At 40.2% G+C, this 25,058-nt stretch overlaps 1 protein-coding gene across 2 annotated transcripts; it reads right to left on the reverse strand.

The window, feature by feature from the left end:
• Nucleotides 1-4,767: 4,767 nt before the first annotated feature.
• Nucleotides 4,768-24,396, reverse strand: arhgap18 (Rho GTPase activating protein 18). 2 transcript variants are annotated; one of them, XM_063496577.1, is made up of 18 exons: nt 24,033-24,396; nt 15,071-15,335; nt 14,489-14,615; nt 13,786-13,868; nt 13,402-13,551; nt 10,873-10,936; nt 10,233-10,351; nt 9,538-9,609; nt 9,312-9,405; nt 8,982-9,073; nt 8,756-8,833; nt 8,037-8,196; nt 7,861-7,943; nt 7,556-7,762; nt 7,287-7,418; nt 6,388-6,509; nt 6,240-6,295; nt 4,768-6,061 (listed from the first exon to the last, which is right to left on the reverse strand). In XM_063496577.1, exons 1-18 carry the CDS (start codon nt 24,164-24,166, stop codon nt 5,970-5,972), a joined length of 2,130 nt encoding a protein of 709 aa, XP_063352647.1. In that variant the 5' UTR covers nt 24,167-24,396; the 3' UTR covers nt 4,768-5,969. The 2 variants fall into 2 exon arrangements, with proteins under 2 accessions (XP_063352647.1, XP_063352646.1); XM_063496576.1 differs by having other exon boundaries at nt 10,873-10,939.
• Nucleotides 24,397-25,058: the final 662 nt, after the last annotated feature.

The raw sequence follows: 25,058 nt of genomic DNA on the forward strand, positions 1-25,058 counted from the left end.
TGCAGCAGCGCCCCCCGGCCCCACAGAGCCCGGGACAATTCACCTGACCCCACCACAGAGAAAACTGCACCCACCCCATCATCCACTCATCTTCCAGACTACACAAGACAATAGACGCCCAGGCTGAGATCTTCCTCCACCACTCCTGTATCTCCCCCTCCTGCAGAGAGAGTTCCTGAAGAGAGGAAAGCTCCTGCAAGATGTGACAACCTCCCCCACTAGTTGAAGAGCCCCCCAGGTGGCTCGATGCACCGGCGGCACCCCGCGCCAGGGCCGGGCCCCCATACACCCACCCGCCCACAACCTCGGCAACACACCAACCAGGACCCAAGCCCCTGAGGCCCGGCCAGGGCCCCAGCCCAGAGACGGAGCGCCCCCAGAACCTCACGCCCATCCCGGACCCACCCAGGGGCAGCCAGGCTACCAGGTCAGTAACCCACGTCCGTCAGCACAGACCCTCCCCTAGCCCCGCTGCATGCAGCCACGAGGAAACCGTCACCTAAGAGCCAACAGAGCCCCTAATTGGCCATGACCGCTACCCCGGGTTGAGCCCCCCAAGGAAGATACTCCTGGGGAACCCCCCGACGCCCTAAGCCTGTCCCTACCCCCACACCAATCACAACAGTGAAGGTGGGACCAAACTATGGCCCCCCACCCCCACTAGGTGATGGAGCTGATCAAAGGAGCCCAGAGCAATTGATCTGATGTGGTGGCAGAGGCTGTATCAAGACTAATGTAATCTAATAGATAATTTCTATATTGGTTAGAATTAAGATTATTTTTATTTTTCCAGTTCATGAGGACTGTTTTCTTGGCTATGCATAGGGCAGTGAAAACCATATGGGCTATATTCTTTTCCGTAGTGACATTATCTAAGCTGCCCAACAAACATACTAAAGGAGAAGTTGGAATGTTACATTTCAGACACTTTGATAAGTCTTCACATATCTCACGCCAAAACTTCTGAACTGGTGGACAGAACCAAAGAGCGTGGATATAATTGTCCGGTGAATTGGTTTGGCAGTGTGAGCAGTTGTTGGTAGACGTAAAGCCCATCTTGAACATCCGATGACCTGTATAGTGCACTCTATGTAGTATTTTGTATTGAATTAATTGAAGACTGGGATTTCTAATTAAATGAAAGGTTTTTAAGCAAATCTGAGACCAGAAGTTTTGGTCTAAGTTAACTGATAAATCCGCTTCCCATTTTGCAATAGGAAGTGATATTGATTCATCTGTTTTAGAAAGCATTCTGTATATTTTGGATAGTAATTTGGGGGTTTTAAGAGTAAGAAATTGAACCACACTTGGTGGTGTTTGTAGTTCAACTTGACCCGGTTTAAATCTCTTTTTTACTATGGATTTAATTTGTTGATATTCTAAAAATCTTTTCTTGTTGATCCCATATTGTGTAACTAGTCTGTCAAATGAAATAAATTCTGTTCCTTCTAGTATATGTTCTAAATATTTGATTCCTTTACTACTCCAATCTGAAAAGTTTATCATATTATTGTTTTGTAATATGTCAGGGTTGTTCCAGATAGGTGTACGTTTGCATGGGATTAATGGAGACTCTGTCAACTTCAGAAACTCCCACCACGCTGTCAGAGAGGAGCTGATGTTGACGCTTTTGAAGCATTCATGTCGTTGGATGTTTGAGCTGATAAACGGTAGATCTGAAATCTCTAGATTATTGCAAAGTGCTTGTTCTACATCTAGCCAAGGTTCATCTAAGAGGGTATGTTTTTGCCATCCTGAGATAAACTGAAGCCTGTTGGCCAAGAAGTAGTGCTGAAAGTTAGGTAGTTCTAATCCTCCTTTATCCTTGGTCTTTTGTAGTGTTTTTAAGCTTATACGTGGGGGCTTATTTTTCCAAAGGAATTTGGACATATATGAATCTAGAGATCTGAACCAATCTTGCGGCGGTTTAGTTGGGATCATTGAGAATAAATAATTTATTTTTGGTAATACCATCATTTTTATAGCGGCAACCCTTCCCATGAGTGATATGGGTAGACATTTCCACCTAGCCAGATCACCTTCTACTTTCTTTAAAAGTGGGATATGGTTTAATTTAGTTAGATCTGCAAGCTTGGGAGAAACATTAATACCTAAATATTTTATATTTCCCGATTGCAGTGGAGTAGAAGAGGAATTATGGAAGGAGCAATTAATCGGAAGGACTGTAGATTTTGACCAGTTAATTGAGTAATCTGATATTCTTGCAAAAGAGTTTATCAGTTCAATCACCCCAGAGATATTGGTTTGTGAATTTTGGAGAAAGAGTAACACATCATCCGCATAAAGGCTGATTTTATGTTCCACGTTCTTGCATTTTATGCCCTTAATTACTGAATTCTGTCTAATTGCTGCTGCTAGTGGTTCGATAAAAATTGCAAACAGTGAAGGGGAGAGTGGGCATCCCTGCCTGGTGCCCCTCAGGAGACAGAAGCTGGAGGATGTCTGGTCATTTGTTCTGACACAAGCTGTTGGGGAATTATATAATATTTTTAACCAGTTGATGAAAGAAGATCCAAAACCAAATTTGTGTAAAGTTGCAAATAGAAATTTCCAGTTAACTCTGTCAAACGCTTTTTCTGCATCTAGAGAAAATATTGTAGTTTCAAGGTTTTTACTGTATGAGTAGTCTATCAAATTAAGTAATCTACGTGTATTTGTTGATGAGTGCCTACCTTTTATGAAACCAGTTTGGTCAGGATGAATTAAGAGGGGGGTTATTTTCTCTAGTCTCTTTGAGAGAGCTTTGCAAATTATTTTAAGGTCTACATTTATAAGGGATATTGGACGATAGCTTGAGGGATATACAGGGTCTTTGCCTGGTTTTAGCAGGAGATTAATGTTTGCAGAATTCATATTTGGTGGAAGTCTGCCATTTTCTTTGATTTCCAACAACGTTCTGTAAAAAACTGGTGCTAGAATCGTCCAGAATTCTTTGTAGAATTCTGCAGGAAAGCCGTCTGGACCTGGAGCCTTATTATTGGGCATATTTATCAGGGCTTCCTGGAGTTCACCTGGCGTCAGTGGCGAATCCAGTGCCATTGCTTGAGTGTCTAATAATTTTGGGAGAGTTATGTTGTCTAAAAACTGATCAATTTCCTTTTTAGATGGGTTTATTTGTGGTGAATACAACGTTTTATAGAAATCCCTGAAAATGTTGTTTATTTGTTTCGGTTCATATATTGTGTTCCCAGATTTGTATATATGTTCTATTTCTATTGTATATATTAATCAGCATCTGTGGGTGGACAGCAAAGAAAGAATTTCATTGCACAAAGAAATGCCTTTTCTCTTGTGACACATGACAATAAACACTTTGAAGCTTGAATCTAGTTTTAAGATTAGCCTTAAAACTTTCCTTTTTGATTAAGCATATAGTTAGGGCTGGATCAGGTGATCCTCCATTAGTTAGGCTGCAAAAGGTAGGCGGCTGGGAGCTTCCAATGATGCACTGTGTTTCTTCTTCACTTACCTTTTCCACTCACGGTGTGTTTATACACCACTTTGCATTTGATAATTAATTATTCTCTGCCTCTCTTCCACAATGTCTATTGTGCTGTCTCCCTCCCCTCACAACCAACTGGTCGCCGCAAATGAGCCTGGTTCTGCTGGAGGTCTCTTCCTGTAAAAGGAAGTTTTTCCTTCCCACAGTCACCAAAGTGCTTGCTCATAGGAGAGTCTGATTGCTGAAATTTTCTCCCCATTATTTTACGATCTTTACTTTAAAATATAAAGTGTCACGAGGTGACGGTTTTTGCGATTTGGGACTACATAAATAAAACTGAACTGAATCGAGCACATTTACAAGCAAAAGGTTTTTGGTTCAATTCCAGCTGGAGAAACAAATCCCCTTTGGAGGGTATCAGGGGGATCTCTTCCAAATCAAACATGTGGAGCTACCTGCTGTGGTGACCCCTTGTGACAAGGGAGCAGTCAAAAGTAGCCTTTAAATTTCTGGTTGATCAATAGATTTCATGAAGCTTACAGGCTCAGGTGAAGAATACAAGGCCTGGAATCTGTAGTATGTATGTAGTGTGTATCTGGTACATAATAAAGGTGCCAGCAGCTTCAGATTAGTTTTAAATTCATCTTCTATCGTCATCTTCTTCTTCTGCTTTATCCGGAGCCGGGTCGCGGGGGCAGCAGGCTAAGCAGAGAAGCCCAGACCTCCCTCTCCCCAGCTACCTCCTCCAGCTTATCCAGGGGAACACCAAGGTGTTCCCAGGCCAGCCGAGAGATATAATCTCTCCAGCATGTCCTGGGTCTGCCCCGGGGCCTCCTCCCGGTGGGACATGCCCAGAACACCTCACCCAGGAGGCATCCTTGTCAGATGCCCGAACCACCTCAGCTGGCTCCTTTCGAAAGTTTTAAATTCAATTAGTTTTAAATTCAAAAACACCATGTAAATTCTTATGGATATTATATTAAGTCACTGCCACAAAGTGTGGTCTGTTTGCATCTGGTGCCCTGAATCTGACTCACAGAAAACCTGTACACTAATTCACTCTTTCTGTAAAAACTGCCAAGAGCTCTGACTCAAGCCCTTTACATCCAAGCTACTGGACCTCATTATTTCTAACCTCACTGTTACTCTAAGTAGGTCAGTACAACAGTGGTGGGAAACTAAATTCTCATTTGAAAATTGGAGAGATACAGGACTGCGACAGTTTTTCCAGTGTACAAGAACTTTTAAGTCATTCGGATACATAAGCACTCACACCAACAGATGTGGTAATTAATAACTGCATGTTTATTTACAGGCAGTTTTAGTGGTCATTTCAGAGGCAGTTACACAAAAACAGTTATCTGGAAAAAAAAAATCACAGTAAACAACAATACAAGGCAGAAAAAAAAGATATTCAAAAAAATAAATAAATCAAAATCATTCAAAATAAACCCAAAATCATTTTTTTGAATACTCCCTAGCTATACATAAAAGAAATGGCTCTATCGTGCAGACACAATCCTCCAGAGGCTGCTGAAACTGTGAGAAACTGCACTAAATCTGATAAGACCTTTGTTGAAAACTGAGAGAAACACAAATAGATGCCAAAAAAAACCAAACATAAAATGGGGATTTTCTATTCCTGTCTAAATGCATGTTTTGCCAAAGTAGAATATATCAACTCATGTCCACACTGTGGATGGTACTGAGCCAAAAATGAATAAAACAAATGAACAGAGACGTTTGGAGCCCAGCACGTGCAAATGTATCATCCAGTCAGCAGTCCATCCCTTTAAAACAATACTTTATGTGAACTTCACACACACAGTACTGCATGTGTATAACGTACACATGTGCTTGTTCACATTGTAGAGTAGGGTAAAACACTCACACATCCATTGTTTTTGATCAGTTTTCTTCTACACTAAAAAATAAACTACTGCTTTACAACACCTACCTTTCAGCTTCAGAGCCCCAAAGCTCTCCTTTCACTCCAAAGCATCCTTCCTGGTGAAATGCTCAGATTTAATGATATTTAATAATGTGGGTGTACACATCATTTTTAGGACTTTTAATAGACATATAAACAGATTTTTTTTTTTAAAAATCATAATTAGCCCACAAAAATGGACCAGTATTTATTCATGACTGATTTATGATTTAATCAATATTATTTTTCTGCACCAAACTATTAATCTCTATAATCTCCTGTTAATAATAATAACAATAATAATTTTCCTTTTTTCCCCATTGAGAAAAAAGTATGGGAATTTAAGTTGTGCAATAAACTAAAAAGGATACGCATGTTCACATAACATAAAATATGCTTTGATGAGTTCTTCCATTGGAAAATTTGCATTTTGTGGCAAATTTGAGGATCAATGAAAAGTATCTACATGTATGCTACATATGAAAACTCCAAGTGCATCCAGAACCACCGACAACAAGGCAGGGTCTCTTCCTCCAGGACACAGTGGTGACAATTTAGAGGCAGGGCCTGATGAACTCATCGCTGCATAGCTCTGATGACCCACTCTGCTGTAGGGTTCACCTGGTAGAGGTCTTTCATATATGTTTCCCCATCTAGGCATCTCTCCTCTTTGAAGACGACGATAAGAAGGGCAGATGGAGAGAAACATTAAACACATGGACAGCATGTACTGTCACGACTTAAAATGGATATTTGTGGCATAGAAGCTGGTTTATGAGCAAGGAAATTAATATTGTAGTGTATGTTTTTAGTTTACACATGTAGTTTTATGGGAGCAGAACTCACTGATGTTACCGCCGATCTCATAGAGACACAAATCATCTGTTTTTACCGCCAACGAGCTGGAAGGATGAGAGAGATGAGAGACGTAGTCAGAGGACATGCGGGCATGTGAGAGCTTCTCTGTTTGCAGTGTTGTTAATATACACATTACCTGTCTTGGCTCAGGAAGCGTGTTAACACATCACAAGCCTGCAAGTCTTCAGTAAGTTGAAGTGCCATAGAAATTTTACTGAACTGTGGTGCGTGGACTCGGATAATCCCCTGTGAGGTCTCCTGCTTGTACACAGAGTCAGAGAAGAGAAACAGACTGTCAATTACATTAGATGTAAACAGTTGAATAAAATAAGGCAATCTAAATCACTCTTCTAAATATCCCAGGTACTTACTTAAAACCTGGACTAATGACAGCTCAAGAATGTGGACTTAAAAAAAAATTGTGGCTTCTCTGTTTAATAAACTACAGTCAAGGTTTAGGTTCACATCACTAAAGTTATTCATCCACTAAGAATCTGTCAAGAGGAACAGATTCATTTTAACACAAGACTGCACAAAAGAAAGAACTGCCTAGAATCCCTTCAATTGATGATTAACCAATCACTCTTGTCAGACACCTGTGAGGAAAAGAGGCCGACAGCTAATCAGGAGGATTGTGTGAGCTGCACAACGGCTCCTGTATAAATGATTTAAAAATTCAGTCATCATGATCTTCATTGTACTTTTATATAGTAACACTAGATGTCACCATTTCTCAAACTGACTGAAAATACAGTAAAATCTGCAGCCATCATAGGCAGACTGACTTGTGTGCTTTTTTCTAAATCTGTCATACATCGTCCTTATGCAAAGAAACCCTTTGTCTGCTCCGACACCTTTACCGGTAATTTACAGGTGGTCTTCTACTGATAAACAAGATGTACATGGGCACCAGGTTAATGACTCTAGTCCTGTCATTTTATTGTATTACATAATACAGTATATTTGTAATTCATAGATTTCTAATAGGATATTTAAAAAAGTATCTTAGTGAAGCCAGGAAATTAAAACTCTTACCTCAGGGATAGTTTTCTCAGACGGTCTTTCAATGGCTATCTTCTTCAGCAGCTTCCGTACGGCTCTCTCTTTTTGCTTCCTCTGACTTTCCATGTTTTGGTGCCTGACCTGATTCATAATGAACTTGGGGATCTGGATAAGACAGGCACATCACAGAGATATACTCCATTAAAACCAAAAGATAATGGTGGTTAGTGAGTAACTAAGTTTAACCACACAAAAATGCCACACATGCACAGCTTTAATGCTAAGATTTTTTTTTTTCTTACAGTCCACAGGAGATTTTGATATCTGATCAGCAGACGGACAATGTTGGCCGTGCTGGTTGCCATGGAGAACTCCTGTTGTTCTGTAACCTTTGACCGAAAGCCTTTAAACATGAAGATGTTGGGCGCCATGACGACAGAGACATTGTTCAGGGTCATTTTATTCTTGGCCTGATTTTTAATGACACGCTGGAAAAACTCCACCAGTGCCTGCAAACACAATTTTTTATTTCACTACAAAAATAGTCACGTGTCATAAAGGAATAATATAGGGAACAAAAATGTGATGACTGTAAAGCCGGATCTACCTTCAAAGTGTCTCGATTGGCTTCAGGTAGCAAAAGGACGAGCAGGTTTAAAGCCTGTAGCTGCTGCTTCTTTGTGGGGAGATCTGTGAACGCACACAAATATACACAGCATGAGTGTGACACTTTGTTGCCTCACTATGTGTGTATGAAGCACTTGTCTTAAACAGGAAACATACTGTTAACAGCAATAAATGCATTGAGGTACTCCACGGTCAGTAGTGGATGGGGTAGCTCCCTGATAAACAGCTTCAAAAGGCTAGCAGCATCATGCTGTTTCATCTGTTGCCACGAAAATGTCCCATCATAGAAGGAGGACTCAAGATCCTGGCACAGCAACTGGAGTTGGGACAGACAGAGAGGTTTTATCAACTTCAAGTACAATCAACAACACTATTACTTTCACATTTCAAATAGAGAAAGAGGTGATGTCATGGGAAGGAAAAGCTCAGTTTTAAGCTGTGTTCCCACTGGAAGCGACGGTGAAGGACATTTGGTCAGTTCAAGTGACCATGGGTGAAATAACCGATGGTGACCCAAGGTAAACTTCTCAACTTCCAGGTGAGCGACTTAAGCACCTACCAATGGAACGCAGGAAACCAATAACTGACATATGACCTAATAGTAAATATATTACAGGGTTTCTTAGGCAACCAGAGCCTGGAATGTCTGCAGGTTCTGAGCTGTCAGCTTCAAAGTGATGAATGATGGGTGAAGTGTTTTTTTTTCCCCATTGTGGACACTGCTTAAGATGAAGGACAGTGTGGTTGGAGACGGAGTAAGGAATATATATGCTCTGGAAGTTGATGCTTGATTTTATTATGCTTGGCGTTATTATGAACCTGAGATTTTACATTGTCTCTGTGGGAGGGGTGGTCAGCTAAATACTTGAACTAACCTTGACTCTAGTGGCTACTCCAGGGATCCGAAGAAGGCCCTCTGTGTGTAATCCTTCCTCCTCGATATGACTGATAATCTTATGACGAGAGAAAGAAAATGTAATTTAAAAACACCATTAAAACAAACATAAAGCCAATGAGTTGAGTGTAAATTTTGAGATTTGGAAATATGCTTAAATACACACACAAGCTACGATTACAATATGTGAATGTCAGTGCGCTCACCTTCTGCAGTATCAATGGCACTTTGGTTCCAGGAACCCGTCTCTGGTCCTGATCCAATAAAGTGGTAAGAGGAACCCCAAACAATCCACTTTCTGCAAACACAAACAAATTGTGAGTAAAACAAAAGCACTGCACCGCACACAAGCACAGACACCATACAGGCACACATACCTTAGCTTCCTGTTTGTATGTGTGTAAATGTATTTATCTGTTGTATCTGAGTGTGTAATTTGTATAATGAGACATTTCTATTTAGGCTGTGGGGGCCATCTTGTGTGTGTGTGTGTGTGTGTGTGTGTGTGTGTGTGTGTGTGTGTGTGTGTGTTTAACCTTTAGTCTTCACTTTCAGGGCCTTGGCTGGCTTGAGGTCTATCCCAGAAGTGTCAAACAGAGCAGTCATCTCCACAAGCACCAGTCTATGCACCTGACAGAACATTACACACAGACACAGATAAACACAATGATGATACTAAACAGTAAGTGGATGTGGAGACAGCTCATCAAACACTTGTCTTGTAGGCATAGATACACAGATCACTGTGTTACATCATTTTACCTTTTTCATATCCAGAGGAGACAGGTCTCCTATTCGCGTCTGACCCGTTTTATCTGGGAGAAGCTTAAAGTTCTAGGGAGAAAAAATAAGCTAAATCGACTTCTTATTGTATTTACATTCAGTTTAGTGTAAAAGTGAATTAACTGCATGATGATAGATACAGAAAAACCCTTTTCTGACATTGTATGATCAGTGGAATTGTTCTGTTATACCAGCTCCAGCCACCAGATGTCACTAAGATTTAGCTCCAACACCATAGACTTTCTGCTAATTAACAACACCTTATATAGGGCAAAAATGCTTAGCAACTTCCAACACTGTATATAGATCAAACAAACATATTCCAACCAAACTGTAACTCAAAAACAAATCTGATTATAAGGGTCTGCAATTCAACACGGTAAAAAAACAACCGTGTGCAAATAGTTTTTTCTGTGCTGCCATATCCATCTTCTGCTCTTTCTGGTAATTACTGACCTGCAACAACTAACAGGAGAGCAATTCGAATAGCTTTGCCATGCTTGCCTGACAATGTAAATGATCAGTGCATCCCCTTTTTGCTCTAAAGCGCCAACGCTGTCTATTGCACAAGCACAGACATGTTCAGACAATAAAAAAAATAAAGAAACACCATTAAGGAAGTGAATATGCACATGACCTTTGTGTCCGTGTAAATTCTCAGGAATGCAGCTCACCGGTAGTTTGTCGTCAGGAGAGTTAAGGCTCCGGGTGACCTTAAAACTTTGGTTGTTGTCCCTGTAACTGAGCGCCTGCTCTGAAAACGCCACGTCAACATTCAGCTCTGTCTCTGTTTCTGTTTAGAGACACACACAATGAAGAAATAAAACTTATGACCACACATGTAGGGTAGTACAGATATGTTTATGATAGCTAAGTGCAAGTGTATACAAAGAGACAACTGGATGTGTTTTATTGGAGTTTAAGAGCGCAGCGTATTAGTCAGTGCAGCACTCATAAAAAACCTATTCTCTGCAGCTTTATCTTCTCTGTTGTGGAGAACTTTGCCAGACTTATGCTTATTATACAGTCACATATATTATGGTGAACATTACAAAAAATCCTGCAGAATTGTAAAACAAAAAAAGACAAGAAAAAAAAGGCACAACTGTACTCTGTTACTTCCTCTTGAATGTTACTCATATCACACAGTGACTCGTGTTAGTTCCCAAATGTGTGTGTGTGTGTGTGTGTGTTGCTAGGCAGATTTTTTTCTTTTTTTTTTGGGGGGGGGGGGGGGGGGGGGGGGTCTCAGTTATGATTTATGACACTGACTCATATTGTAAGCACATGTCTGCATGAGTATGCTGCACATACCGGTTGAAGGGGCACCTTTCTGTCCATTCTCACTTCCCTCTTCGGATTTTTGAGGCTCCTCATCCTGCTAAACACAGCACAACACACACACACAGATGTGAACAACACAGCAGTCAACAAGTTTAACATAGAAAGCCCTGTTACACATTATCTTTTCTGTTAATTAGTGGACAAAGTCTGTGTGTGACTGTGCATGAAATAAATATGAGAGGCTCAAACTGTTCAAACAGTTTGGACTAAAAGCAGATTTAAATTTAAACGTATTATTTGTTAAATTTATTTCTGATTATAAATCTCGATTCCTGTATTTTATTTTATTTTTTTAATTTATCAACGATAACTCCAGTCAACTCTTTAACCCGTACTGAATTTGCAGTGATGTCATAAAATTTTGGATTTGTTTAGGAAACTAGCAAGTGAATACTGCGAGACCTCTACTGAAGTGAAACACAAATTTGTGACCACTTCCTTTGTGGTACGTGAAATAACAGAACACTGAATATGTTTATTTTCATGGACATCGAGCTTAATTTTAACTAAAAGGGAAAACCTCAAATGTCATTGTCAGTTCCCTTATGATTTTTCCAAAGGGCACTGACAATGCTTTGAGGATCTACATAGTCATGCATAGCAGCGTGACTGAGGCATAGGTCTATGCAAGTCAGTCAAAAGTCTGCGATCCTTGTATGTGTCTCTTTGCAACCAAAAATGGTAATCAACAACTCTAAAGTATGACATCACTTGAAACTTCAAAACAAATTCGCTATGAGTGTACTTTGCGTTATGCATGCTGAGTTCTGATCAGTTGTTTATAATTTAATTTGTTGTTTAGGTTGTAAAGTTGGCAGCATTAATCTCTTTTTGTCTTTTGTTGTTGCTGTGTTTTAAATAACAGTAAAAAGAGTTGGCTTCCACCCCGTCAAAATTGGTTGTTTATCCAGTTTATCTGCTTTGGCGCCGACCCCGGTGTATGGTACAACAATCCAAATGTTGAACGTTGCATCGAACACTTAATATCCTCAATAGTTGTCATTTGGGCTGTTTAGCAGAAAGATTAGGAACACTAAACAATTTTCCACCAGCAGGACTGAAGATAAGTTACCAGCAATGATTTAAGCTTGATTTAAGACTGTGCTACCCTGTTAAACTCACAAATTACACTAGTAAGAATTCAGTGTGCTTAGTGTACCACATGGAGAGTGTACTAGCTGAAGTGTCTAAATTAAGATACAGTTGTAGCCTAGAAAGTACCCCACTGTAAAACCACATCTTGTTATCCACACTATATTTATTATGCATATGTAAAAAAAGTGTACAGCCAAAAGGTGGATCATCACTGTCCAGATGGCAGCAAGGTGTGGTTGGGAGTTGTCTTTTGTTTTGGGCCTCTAAGCAGACACCTCATCTCATCCATATGCTCAGGTGCCAGTGATGATCTGAGGAGTTTCAATTACTCACTTCAGAGCTTCCTGGTCTTGGGCTGTGCACATGCCACACCAGCTTGTGATGTTTCCTCTTAAGATGCTCTTTATATTACCACTACAGCTCACTGGGTTGAGCAAGGCTCCAGGAGCTGGGTTTGTTTCTGGCCTGGACCAAAACTTGTGTGTCATTTCCCCCTGGTCACCCTCCCCCTGCTTTCCTCTCTATTCTCTACTGTCGTTGACCAATAAATAATATAAATGCAAACAAAATTATTCAATAAGAAAGAATCATATATAGTATACTTACTGCTCTTCTGTACAAGCTAGCAATAACTTTACTGTCTTTTGCCAGGCTAAGCTAAATCAACCATTGCTCTAACTTTGTGATCAGGCATTAGAATGGCTACTCACAGCAAGAAAGCACTAGAGTCTCAATGGGGTTTGACCGACTGCAAAAAACTGGGTCAATTATATTTACCAGCCAAGTATGACCCCCCCCCCTCCCCTTTTGCCTTCAAAAATGCTTTAAGTATTTTGTGGCACAGATGCAACAAGGTGTTGGAAATATTCCTCGGAGATTTTGTCCACACTGAAATGATAGCGTCACACGGTTGGTGCAGATTTGTTGATCTATAATGAATCTAGAATCTCCAGTTCAATCACATCCCCCCAAAGGTGCTCTGTTGCATTGAGATCTGTTGACTGTGGAGGCAATTTAGGTATAATGAACTCATTCTGTTTAATGAATCAGTTAGAGATGATTTGAGCTTTGTGACATTGCGTGCTACCATGCAATAAGCAGTCATCAGGTTTTCCAGGAAAATCCCAGGAGATCAGCAGTTTCTTAAATACTCAGACCAGCACGCCAGGCTCCAACAATCGTGCAGCATTAACAGTCACTGAAATCACCTTTCTTCCCCATTGTGACGCTCAGTTTGAACTTCAGCAGGTTGCCTTGAGCATTTTTACATACCTAAATGCATTGAGTCCCTGCCACGTGATTGGCTGATTAGATATCTGCGTTAATGAGCAGTTAAAAAGGTGTACCTTACAATGTGGCTGGTGAGCTGGCAGTTTGTGTCAAGCACAGCGTTGATCTGCTAACCTTATCAGGGTGTCGGAATATATCTCGAACATCAGGAAGTTGTTGCCGGTTACGTCGCCTTAAGGTCTGCTGCACTGATGCCACGCGACGTTCTACAGCTGCCGCCTGAGTCCTGGTGAGCGTGGAAAGGAAAACTGCACTGTCTTCTTCCTGTCAATACATACATTAAGATCAAACACAAACTTAAGTCTATTTGTTGTTTTCACACAATGTTTTACATTAGTCCATCTTTTTTTCTCTCACGTACATGTTTATTTGTATAAGAAGGCTTCAAACGTGACAAAGAGTAAATGCTTATTTAAGATCTGACCTGAAAATATGGAACTGATTAACTGTACCTGGACTAACTTCTTATTAATTCAATAAAAGATATATGATTGTCACCTGATCATGATCCGCTGTGATTGAATGATCAACAAGCCGCGCTAGACCTGCTTCTGCAAGCCACGCCTCCTCCTGTTCACCCTCTGAAAGAGACAAACAGAATGAGCAATACTGAGAAGGGAAGATGATGGGCAATTCCCTACTTGGTTGCTGAGATGGTGCGGCGTTACTTAAACAAATCTACAGGTGCAGGAAAGGGAAAGGAGTGACCACATACACAAATGGCTTACATATTCTACCAGGAAGAGCGTGTTTACGCTAGAAAACAATAGTCTTCACACACTAAAGGCTAAATATGACTGAAGAAATGCATAGGAAGTGCATTCCTACTGTGCAAGGCAACACAGAGCCAGTATCCACAAGTCTGAGCCGGCCCAGCAGCAGTGTGTGATAAACAGCTGGTACTTACGTCCCACATGAAACTACTTCAAAACGAGACACTTAACGTGTTTCCAAACTGTTTAAACAGAGATGCGAATGACGGCAAACGAGCAGAAAATGAGTATAAACATCGGAGTCTGAGGGAGACGTACAAAGTGTTACATAAAGAGATGAATGAAAAGACTGAGCTTTCAGTGAGGAATTCCTCTTCCAGTATAGAAACAGACTTTTACATTAGAATTTGTTTGCGTCTGGACCAACACATATGTCCAAATAAGTCTATGATCTAAATTTTGCCTTCATCCTTTAATGCGTATCTCACCTTCAGGAATTTTCTGCGGTTCCTCCTCTTGAACTTCACCCTCTCCCCTCTCTCCTGCGCTGCCCGAGAATGAAATATTCTCCACCTCCTTCCAATAGTCGTCCATCTGCAGCTCGTCCAAAGAGTCCTTCAAAATGAGCAGACGCGCAGAAAAATGAGGTTTTAAGCTCGCAGTTTCAGCTTCTCTGCCCCGTTTCAGCGATTAATAATTCATTTCAACGATCTTCCAGATATGATCCACAGAGATAATGAAGTAGACAGGTCTCTCAACTGGTCTCAACAAGTCTAGATGGTGGCAGCAACTGGCTGCGCCAACTGTCTGCTCTCACATAACACACATACCACACACACACACACACACACACACACACACACACACTTCATAAAGTGTATAAGAATTAAAGCAAACCAAAGAGCTTGCATACTGTGTCACTCCCAGCGCAACTAAGAGAGGGTCAAAAGACTGTACATCCTACCAGAGAGCTGTAAAATACTAAAAAAAAATCCTATACAGCAGAATATTGTAGGAATGAAATGAAGTATTTGCCCCAACAGACAAAGTGAACAAAATCTGCTGGCTACCTGAGAGTTGTAGCGCTGGCATGCGGGCGATGGTCTCGACCTGGAATTGTGGCTGTGCCTGGGGCTGTGGCTGGAGCCAGTCTTGGGGCTGGATCCAAGCTTGGGGCTGGAGGAATGCTGGATTGCAGAATTTTGACTGGGCAGCGACATTGGCTCTGTGCTGCTGGTTTCTGTGCTGCCAGTGGTAGAAGAAGCAGAAGTGCCATATCTGTCTCCTTGTTGTCCATTCTGGCTGTGTTGCAGGGTGTACTGGCCTGTTTTGCGGCTGGAGACACATACAGACAAGAGCAGGGAGAGGTTCGTGAAACAGGTACATAATGGACAAAAGTTATAAATTGAGTCATTGGAGTTCATACACTTAGCTGCGTAAGACATTGCTTCGCTTATTCTGAAATGCTGATTTATTAAGATTTTTATTTTTTGCGTACCATTGAAATATCAGTGTCTGTGATGCAGAGTAGCAAAAGAGGATCCCAATAAACTAAACAAATAATATCGCAAGCCAGCAAAACATATCATCTTGCTATCATAGTGGTCATGATGTAAGAAGGGGCAACTAGGTTTCTCTTGTAGCTGTGTACTTTGGACTTAGTAGTGACAGATGCCTTCTACCAGCACTTGTTGGAAACATGCTCTGTAAGTACACAGGTGTGTATGCACTGATATTTCCTGTACCTTTAATGACATGAAAACAGGGCGATACAGTAACTTTGGACACGCTGGTCAAAGGCTCCAACTTAAGTTAAGCTATTAGCAAGGTCGTTTCCTAATCAGTCAGCTAATGATGCCAGCATTTGCTTGGAATAAAAATAGCACATCTCGCAGACCTTGGACTTTCCTTTGCTATACAAACACTGCAAACAAAATTTATCACATGGCATATTAGTGTGGCTTAGCCTAGGTTAGTTGAGATGGTGTAAATAGATAATACTTGCTAGAAATATCCTACTGATATATCAAGTACATTACTCTAGGTATACAATTTATCTGAACATATCTTTTCACCTTCCACATACAGTATTTCAATATCAATACTGCGTGTCATTACATCTTCCTGCTCCAATAATATATGTTTAGTCCTCTGTTTCTCCTAACCCCTCAAGCCTCTCTCTTATCCTGGTTCCGCTTGAGGTCTCTTCCTCTTAAAAAGGAGTTTTCCCTTCCCATTGTCACCAAGTGCTCGGTCTTAGAGGGCTGTCTGACTGTGACAGTTTTCCCTCTAATTTTGTGGGGTCTTTACCTTATGATATAAAGCACCTTGAGGAGGACTGGTGCTTTATAAATGTTGCAAATAATCTTATGACATCACAATAGATCAGTGCAGACAGATCAGAGGTAGACTGACATCAAAATGGGGAAAAATAATATAACTGTGATACTGGCTAGCTGGCCAGTTAACAATTTTGTAATTCACTACAGTAAATGCAACCGATTTAAGATGTTCCAGGACTGCTTACTATGAACTTCTTTAAATTTGACCACAACATTAGCAACTAAAATGGACTTGCAACCAATAAATGTCATGAAAAATATGAGTTTATATTGATGATAACACAGGCCTAGTTCAGGTCAGTGTACTATGTTAATACAATTAGTTAATCTGAACAAGAAAGATGAGTTACTGTTTATTCTTTTTTTTTCCTGGTACACACAGATATCACAGGCACAGGTGTCCCTCCAGTAAAAGGTAGAATCAAACCCAAACCCAGCAAGTGCCACTCACTTTTTCCCCTCCTTGGAGTTTCAGCTCCCACCACACTGACAAAAGGCCTCTTGTAACATGTGCATTTTTCTGCTGGATTTGAAAGCACACACTAAAACTGAACATTAACAATATAGAAACTATTCATTTTTATGTTTTTTCTTGCTGATTTTTAATGTTGAATGCAACATTTCTAATTTATTTATTCTGCTAGTGCCCACTAATAAAGACAGAAAGTTTTCACACCTGCTGTACTACAATTAGTAGCACCTCTGTTACTATATATTGTGTAATTACAACATTCGGGAGAAGAATAGGGGGAAAAAGGGTTAAAACGCTATTACATCAGCTTATTGAAATGTCCCAGAGCATCTGCATGGGTTCTAAACTGTGCCAACAACAGCAGCAAAGCTTTCTTCAATTATAAGATTGATTAAGCATGACAACATTTGTCTCTCTTTCCTTTAGGCAACAAGAGTTATATTGAGTGAGCCACTACACTTGTAGTGCAAGTGAAGCTCCTTAAGGGTCTGTGGTTTCGGTGTCACACATCAATCAAGCTGAAAGGCTGCTTTCAACAATCTTGTCATTCATCCATCTTTTTGCAAATTATCAGTGTCATCTCATTTACCCAAAAATATAGAGCTGTACACCCGTTAGCAGGGCTGTTTAAAACATCGGACGCTACGACAATCAAACAGGCCCCTCAATTAAAAAACTACAAGTATGGTTCCTGAGTCCAAACACAGTTATTCCCGTTTCTATTAAAGGGTGCTGTCATGCACTAATATAGACCTAATATTTAAAATATATGCTTGAGAATCATTATAAAGCTCTCAAATAACAAAACAATGACTTATTAGGTGTTTGTAAGAGATGACATGTTTAGTTGGTATATACAATATGTTTATAAAGCATTAAGCCACTAATAAATGGGACATTAGGTCAATTTCAATACAGTATAACACAGCAAAAATACCAAAAGAAAAAAGTCCTATATAACTAATATTTAAGTTTATTTTATATTAGAATGATATAAAATCACAATAACTTCACTTTGACATATGCTAAAGCCAACAAAGAAAAGGAGGGAGAAGAAAATCGTGTAAAGTAAAGTTGCCCTTTGTGCAAACAAATGATTTACTTTCAGGTAATGAAGATAAGCAGAACGCACAAAAAAAATGCAAACACGTGCAAATGTACCAACACACGTACATGAACTCTGCACATATTCACACACTCATATACACAGGTGTTCAAAAGCAAAAGATAAGCACCAATGACTTTTAGCTGAAAACTGCCATTTTCTACAAATCTCCAATGAAATGGAGGAAGTGAAAATCAGTTACTCCCAGAGACTAAATGGGATTTCAGACAGAGCGGCACTGAGCTGATGCTCTTTATTAATTAATTTGGAATTATCACCCCAGTATTACCCTGAGGGTTCGTGCTGAGCTAAGGCCACATACCACAGCAGACTTCCTGCAACACCGAGTACAACAGAGCCATAAAAACACAAGGATTTAGCTGGAAGTTCTGTGCGATACCACCGACTTCTCTTTATACTTCATCTGTGTTTTTAATTTAAAAAATAAATAAATAATAATAATCATCTCCCAGTTCATGTCCACGTTGCCTTTAAAAGTCTAGGAAGTGTGATGCTTTCATTTGTGAGGAAAGACATCAGCGTTTTCTGATGTACCTCAGAAGATGCGTTTACCCTGAAAGCAGGCAGAGCTATGAGCTCACCACACGAGTTAATCGTTTACATATGTTGATTCAGAGCTTCAGCATGAACAGTTTGACTAACTCATAAATCAGAGACGAGCAAACAAACACACACACCAAAACATGCACATTACTTTATCGGTGTTCAAATTCATAAAAGGCGTAAAGCAGCATTTGTTTTTTCTTTACAGTACATTAGATTTACAATGGAAAACATGTTTAAGCCAAATGTATGATTATGCGTCAAAGTGTCTAGCATTTAGCTAATTTTAGTAGTGAAAATAATATCGAATAGTTGGTTTGCTGACTGCTTTTGTAAAGACTAAAAAGTAGAAACAAGTACTGAATGAGTTATATGCAGTAAGATTTAAAATTCTGGAGACCTGTGGGAAACTGACTTCCAGTGTAGTCAGTGGATATCCAGGCCAACATTTTCATTTCTGTCCAGCGGTCAGTGTCTGAAACGTGATTGTCTGATAGCATTGTGACTAAAAGCGGACGACAAACAGAAACCAGAGAGTTACCTGTACCAAAAGTCTTATTACCTACAGACTCTACACATTCCTAACCTGTTTATAGGGGTTTTATGATCCCCGGTCAATTTTCCATCAAACCCAGCTGTACTTTGCATTTATTAAACGCTGTGACTTCCCAGTTTCATAGGGTTTCAGAATAAACTGGTTCCTCTGGAGCTGCCAGTTTTGTTTGAAACACTTTTGATAATTGAGAAGTTAGAGTTGCTGTGGTAGATTTCTCAGTTCCTGTGGAAATGTGGCAAACGTCATGTCTGCTGAACATTGGCAAGGTTAAAGTGACACTGTGAGTATCATGCCAAGCTGGTTATCATTTAGGCATTTAATAATTGTATCTGACACTCAAACTCAGAATCTGACAAAAATGAACTTCAGATCGTCAGCGATCTAATTGGGTAGGACACTCCTCCATTTCAATACAATCATGTCATTCATGGAAATGTATTTATGACCTTGTTAAAAATTAACCTAAGGTTGTTGATCACTATGTAACAATCAGGTTAAACCCAAAGTCCAGGTCTGCCTCCTGTTTGTGTCTTCCTACAGTGTTAAAGTCAAGGTCGCAAAGCACACACCAAATTAATGCAAACAAATTTGTTTAAAGCTTTGCATACAACATCACTTTGCTTGCTTATGCACACACACACACAGTCCGAGAGGCTCAGCAGGCTGCCCTTGCGAGCAAAACAAACACATTCTCACTTTGGCACACGTACAGTACATATACATATTATCTTTGAAGTATATAGAGTGCTGCAGTGGTGTGTATAATTGTTCTCTGTACCTTTTTCCACACACCTTTTATCAGCTGCTTAGAGCTGCCGACAAAGACAGATTGCGCGAGGCCGTGTGTGCGCGTGTGGACTGAAAACAGCCTATAAAAATCAATCCCATGCTGTGAGCTGCAAACAGGAATGAAAGAAAACAGTGGCACACACAAAGAGCCAGTTCAGCACACATGAGGTGAACATGAGTCAAGATCTGAGGAAGCGAATTTCCCACATGACCAGCGTGTCTTTATGAATCACTCCAGTGGCACAAAACATGATTTGGTGGAGTAAATGCAGCTTTAAATGAATCAAAGCAGATGTTATATTCGCAATTTCTAATAATTTATTACAATTCCATCTGATTTATTCAAGAAGTAATAGCTATTATTATGTTAAAGACATACGATCATATTAAATATGGAGTAAGTTACAGCCTCGGCCTGCAGCATTAAGATGAAGCTAATATTTTAAAGCATTTGTAAAACAATCTTCTACTCTTACTATAAAACACCAAATCTCTACATGTTTGCCCACCAACTCCTTCCTATACGATCTCGAGTTCAGTGACCAAACTTGGCACATGGGTACATCTTAAGTCCTTGAAGGTTCTTATCTATCGCATATATTAGGACATCACCACATTGCATAGCAACAACATACCAATAGGCTAAAATGACCCTTTTTCTTTACTATGTAAGCGCCTCTAACACCTTAAAAAGCATTGTATTATATTAATTTGATGATAAAATCTAACTTATATCTACAAAAATTTAATATTATGATATATATGCAATCATGTTGCCAGGCAACCACTTAAAAGTGGACAAAAATCACTGACCGAACAATACTGTAGCATGTACTTGTATGTGCTGTACTTTGACTTGAGCAGCCATTTTTCTCTTGCACTTTATTTTTACCCATGTTTGGTGTCAGATACAGGGCTTGTTTTCACATAGCTGCATTCCTGCAGCTATTGGGATTGACTTTTGACATATTGGGAAATGTTTAATCACTTTCTTGCTGAGAGTGAGATGAAAAAGACAACACGCTCGTGTCTGTACATGCTGTAAAGAGAAGCTACAGGCAGATTTATCCCAAATTAAAACCTCTGGCTTGCTTGTAAAATATTAAATCATATTTCAATTTTATTTGTTTAATAGGATAAAAAAACACCTATATGTGGGTTTTGCTTTGAATGTGAAGATATCCCTTTATAAACAACCTAAAAAAATATTGTCCATAATGTACGAAATAAGATTTTAAAGGAGTGCTTGTTTCAAAACTGACTTTGGAAGGGGAAGACAATCAAACTTATTTTTAAGGCTTCAAAACACAAAGTGAACAATGGGCAGCTGAGGAAAAGGGAAGAGGATGACAAGTGTTTGTGTGTCTGTCCGTGTGTGCACGTGGGTGTGGTATTCCCATTTAGACCAACAGATGCCAGCTGCTCTTTCTGAAGACAGAGCCTAGCTCTGTTTCCCCGTCTTACACAGTTGCTGGTGTCAGCAATGACCCACTGGTTGAACAAATCATCTTCTTATAGCTCTAATGAATCGACAATATATGACCTATCCATGTCTGTTATAGTATTCCTGATTACCAACTCCTTTGCCATGTGTTTTTCTGTAGTATTCAGTTTTAGCTGCATCTCCTTAATCCTCAGCTCTTCTGTTTGTAATGTTGCTTATCCTTACAGGCGCCAGATTTGATCTGACCGATATGTGTTATACAGAACACAGCTGTGTGTGTTTGCACCCTCTGTGTTGTTGTAATTCATTTTGGCCCGATGCCTTGCAACCTTTCATTTATTTCACTTCCTGTTGTAGTGCTCTGTTGTAGAGCTAAACTGTCTGTTTTGTCACGCTAAACTACTTTTTTACTTTACTTTTTTTTTTTTTTTTTTTAAAGCAAACCACCTGACAGAGACACTTTGGGAAGTAATGTTTTATACCAAGTCAAACGAAGCCAAAAGGTGAAGTGCCAAAAATTCCAGTTTCTCAAAATGCTGCCAGGCTCCAAGAGCGAGTCAGTCCCCACAGACCCCCATAATTCCTGAGATTCTGAGAACTGTACAAGGGATTGAAGCTTTTTAAGTCACTGAATCTGGAACTGGTGCTGTTGATGGAAGGGTCTGTCCTGTCCAAAAAGACTGTGCTCATTGTCTGGGCACTAATTGCTAGGTACATCTATAGATGTACCTAGCTAATCATGCTAGCTAGTGTTAGCTGCTAAATTAACATCCAGTCTCTCATTCATGTATGGTTTATAAAAAGAAAAACAAAGAAAAGAAAAAAGAATGATGCATTAGCCACTATGCTAAGGCCATTGCTTCAAGAGTAGTCCAAAAATAATAATGACTTCATTTTGGTTACAACCCTCTTTTATATACAGTCCATAGTTTATATATGGCAATGGAAAATGTGATATAATAGCGTAAAGTTTCCTTGCTTAGAGGGCCTGAATGTAACAAATAAAGACATCAAATGCGAGACTTGACACATTATGTCTCTCTGGCATTTCCTGATGAGGGGAAACAATGACTACAAAACTAAGCCTCCGCACGTCAACCTAGACAGGATACACGTACTCTGCTTGGGAGGTGAGACAAAGGCAGCCTGTAATGTGATGCTGCTTTTTCTTTTTTCTTCTAGCTACCTGGACAAGCCATCTGGAACACGCACAGAGATACACACCTACGCACAGGTGTGCGTACTTGAATCCCAGCTGGGGCTGTTTACTTTTACCAGCCCACAGTTGGTGACGGCAGGTGTTTGCTGATGTAAATGAGCAGACTTCACATCCAGCTCAGCCTGTATGAATCAGCAAGATCCGTTATAAATAAAAGAGTAGCTATACAGTTGTTTCCGTAACACCTTAGTTCTCATTCATCGCTGCCCCAGCGACAGCACCTCTTGAATTACTGAGTCTCTTCCTCATTGTACAAGCGGACAAGAAGGTTGTCAAACCATTAAATAAAACAATAAGCCAGAAACTTAAGCTATGAAGTCCAGACAAGGCATGACTACATTCTGCTGCATGAAGAGGACATCAAAACACCAAATCAGATGTTGTTTTTCAGGTGGAGACTGATCACATTGAGTTTTAGATTTGAAAAATCTGTGTAGGAAACAGTGACTACTGCCCTGGAGGTTTGTGGCAGCCCAACATGTAATTTATCAGTCATACATTTTACTAACCACATGACATCACAGACAATTATCATTCTGGCCTAATATTCCCACTGTTGCATGGCTCCATAGTGTTTTTTTGCCTAACAAGAGAGAGGTCATTGGTTTGATCCTGAGAGGACACGTGTTTCTTTTGGGGCTGCCTCAGGAAGGGCATCCGGCATATAAAAAAAAAAAGAAAAATCTGCCAAGTCAAACATGTATGGTTGCTCCCATGTGAATAAGAAAGCAGTTAAAATTGGTTTCTGTATACTTTGTTACAGTTAAATTATGTCTTCAGACACTTCCGAATTATCCTGGAGGTTTTAAACTAAAAACCAAAAGCTTTAAAGTGCAGCAACTCAGGCCAAGTATAGAATAACTCTACACTCAGCTTCTATATTTTAAGTGTCAGGGATTTTCTGTTTCTGTTTTGAATCACAGAAAGCTGACTGTTCCATATAGATTATCTGTTTTAAGACATGCTTACAGCTGTTATTTTCATAATAGAACAATCTGTGTAATATAACATGATTTTTTCCTGTTTAAGCTGATGGAAATTAGTGAACAGGATTTACCACAGCCCAGAAGTGTGTCACCAAGCACACTGACTAGGGGAAATAGGATATATGAACTACGAGCTAATTTAATACTTCTGCATTTGAGTCTGGTCACTGCTTATAAAACTAGCACTTCGTAGGGGAAGACTTTTCGTAAAGCTACAGTGCTAAGAGCTGTGGATTAGGTGTGAAATCTTGGCCAGTGGAACAAAACCAAGGTGAAACTTGTTATCTGATGTTAGCTGATTAGGAAAAAGCATAACCAAAGGCCAAGGGCGGAGTTACGCCAGTGGGAGCAATAAAAAATGTGAACTGCCTGCAAGCGCAGTATACCAGGCCACTGCTGGGTTCAAGTTAACGCAGTTAACACTCCGTCCACAACTGAAGTTCAAAAAAGAAAATGAGGAAAAATAGCATTATCACCGTGACCTTTGCTCTCTCTCTCACACACACTTCTTTTAATGGTCTATAAGGACGGCATTACAGCTGCACACACTCCCACCTGTGTACGGCGTGCTCGGCGTCCGGTACCGGTGGACAGCTGGACTCACACGGTCCAGTTTGCTGCAACAGTTCCGCGTTGCTGTGGTAACCCGTTAAAACCACTCCCTGTGACTCCATCTGCTGTCGGCTCATGTTTCTCCCGCTTTTCGTCTTTCTTCTATTTTACACACGGCTATGACATCCGATCGCTAATCGATAGATAATCACTTTATCCGTGTATTCCTTCCATCTGTGTGCGGATGTTGCCGACTCATTCTCACATTTTACTCTCCTCCTCCTGCTTCTCCTCCTTCTCGTCCTCTCGGCTCCTTGCTATCGTCTTTCTCTACAACTTGTCGGTGTGTTTTCTGAGAGGCAGCGCAGGACAGGGGCTGGATTACACTCACAGACCAGCTCCGGGATTGGCCCAAACCCCGCAGGGCAAAGTTTCAGATGTGACAGCGCACCCAGCTGCTCCAACAGGGTACTGACAGCTTCCTGTACAAATAAGCTCATGGGTGTTTTTCGAGGCGCCTCCATACATCTTCCCAGTAAACACACTTTTCTCCTTAGATTTGAGTCATCATCTATCATTTATATATATATACACACACGTATTAACAGCTTGTGGCACCATTTTTAAAAAGTTATAAAGCAGGACAATTAAAACCATAATGTTTCCTACATTTTGCTCTCTAGAGTAAATTTTATAAAGATGGCAACTTTACATCCATTTCATGTAATGTCAACATGGTTCAATCTAATCTGGCTCCACATTGTGTCTTTTGTCCCGTCTTCCTTCCCTCACCCTCAACCTCTGGCGCCAGATAGCTGACCTTACCTGAGCATGGTTCTGCTGAAGGTTTCTTCCTGTTAAAAGGGAGTTTTCCCTTTCCGCTGTTTCCAAGCACTTGCACATAGGGGGTCATCTGATTGATGGTGGTTTTTGTTTTTAGATTATTGTAGCTGTATTACTTCACCTTACAATATAAAGCCCCTTGAGGCGACTGCTGTTGTGGTTTGGCTGTATATGAATAAAACAGAA

Source organism: Pelmatolapia mariae, linkage group LG15 (assembly GCF_036321145.2).
Source record: "Pelmatolapia mariae isolate MD_Pm_ZW linkage group LG15, Pm_UMD_F_2, whole genome shotgun sequence".
NCBI lineage: Eukaryota > Metazoa > Chordata > Actinopteri > Cichliformes > Cichlidae > Pelmatolapia > Pelmatolapia mariae.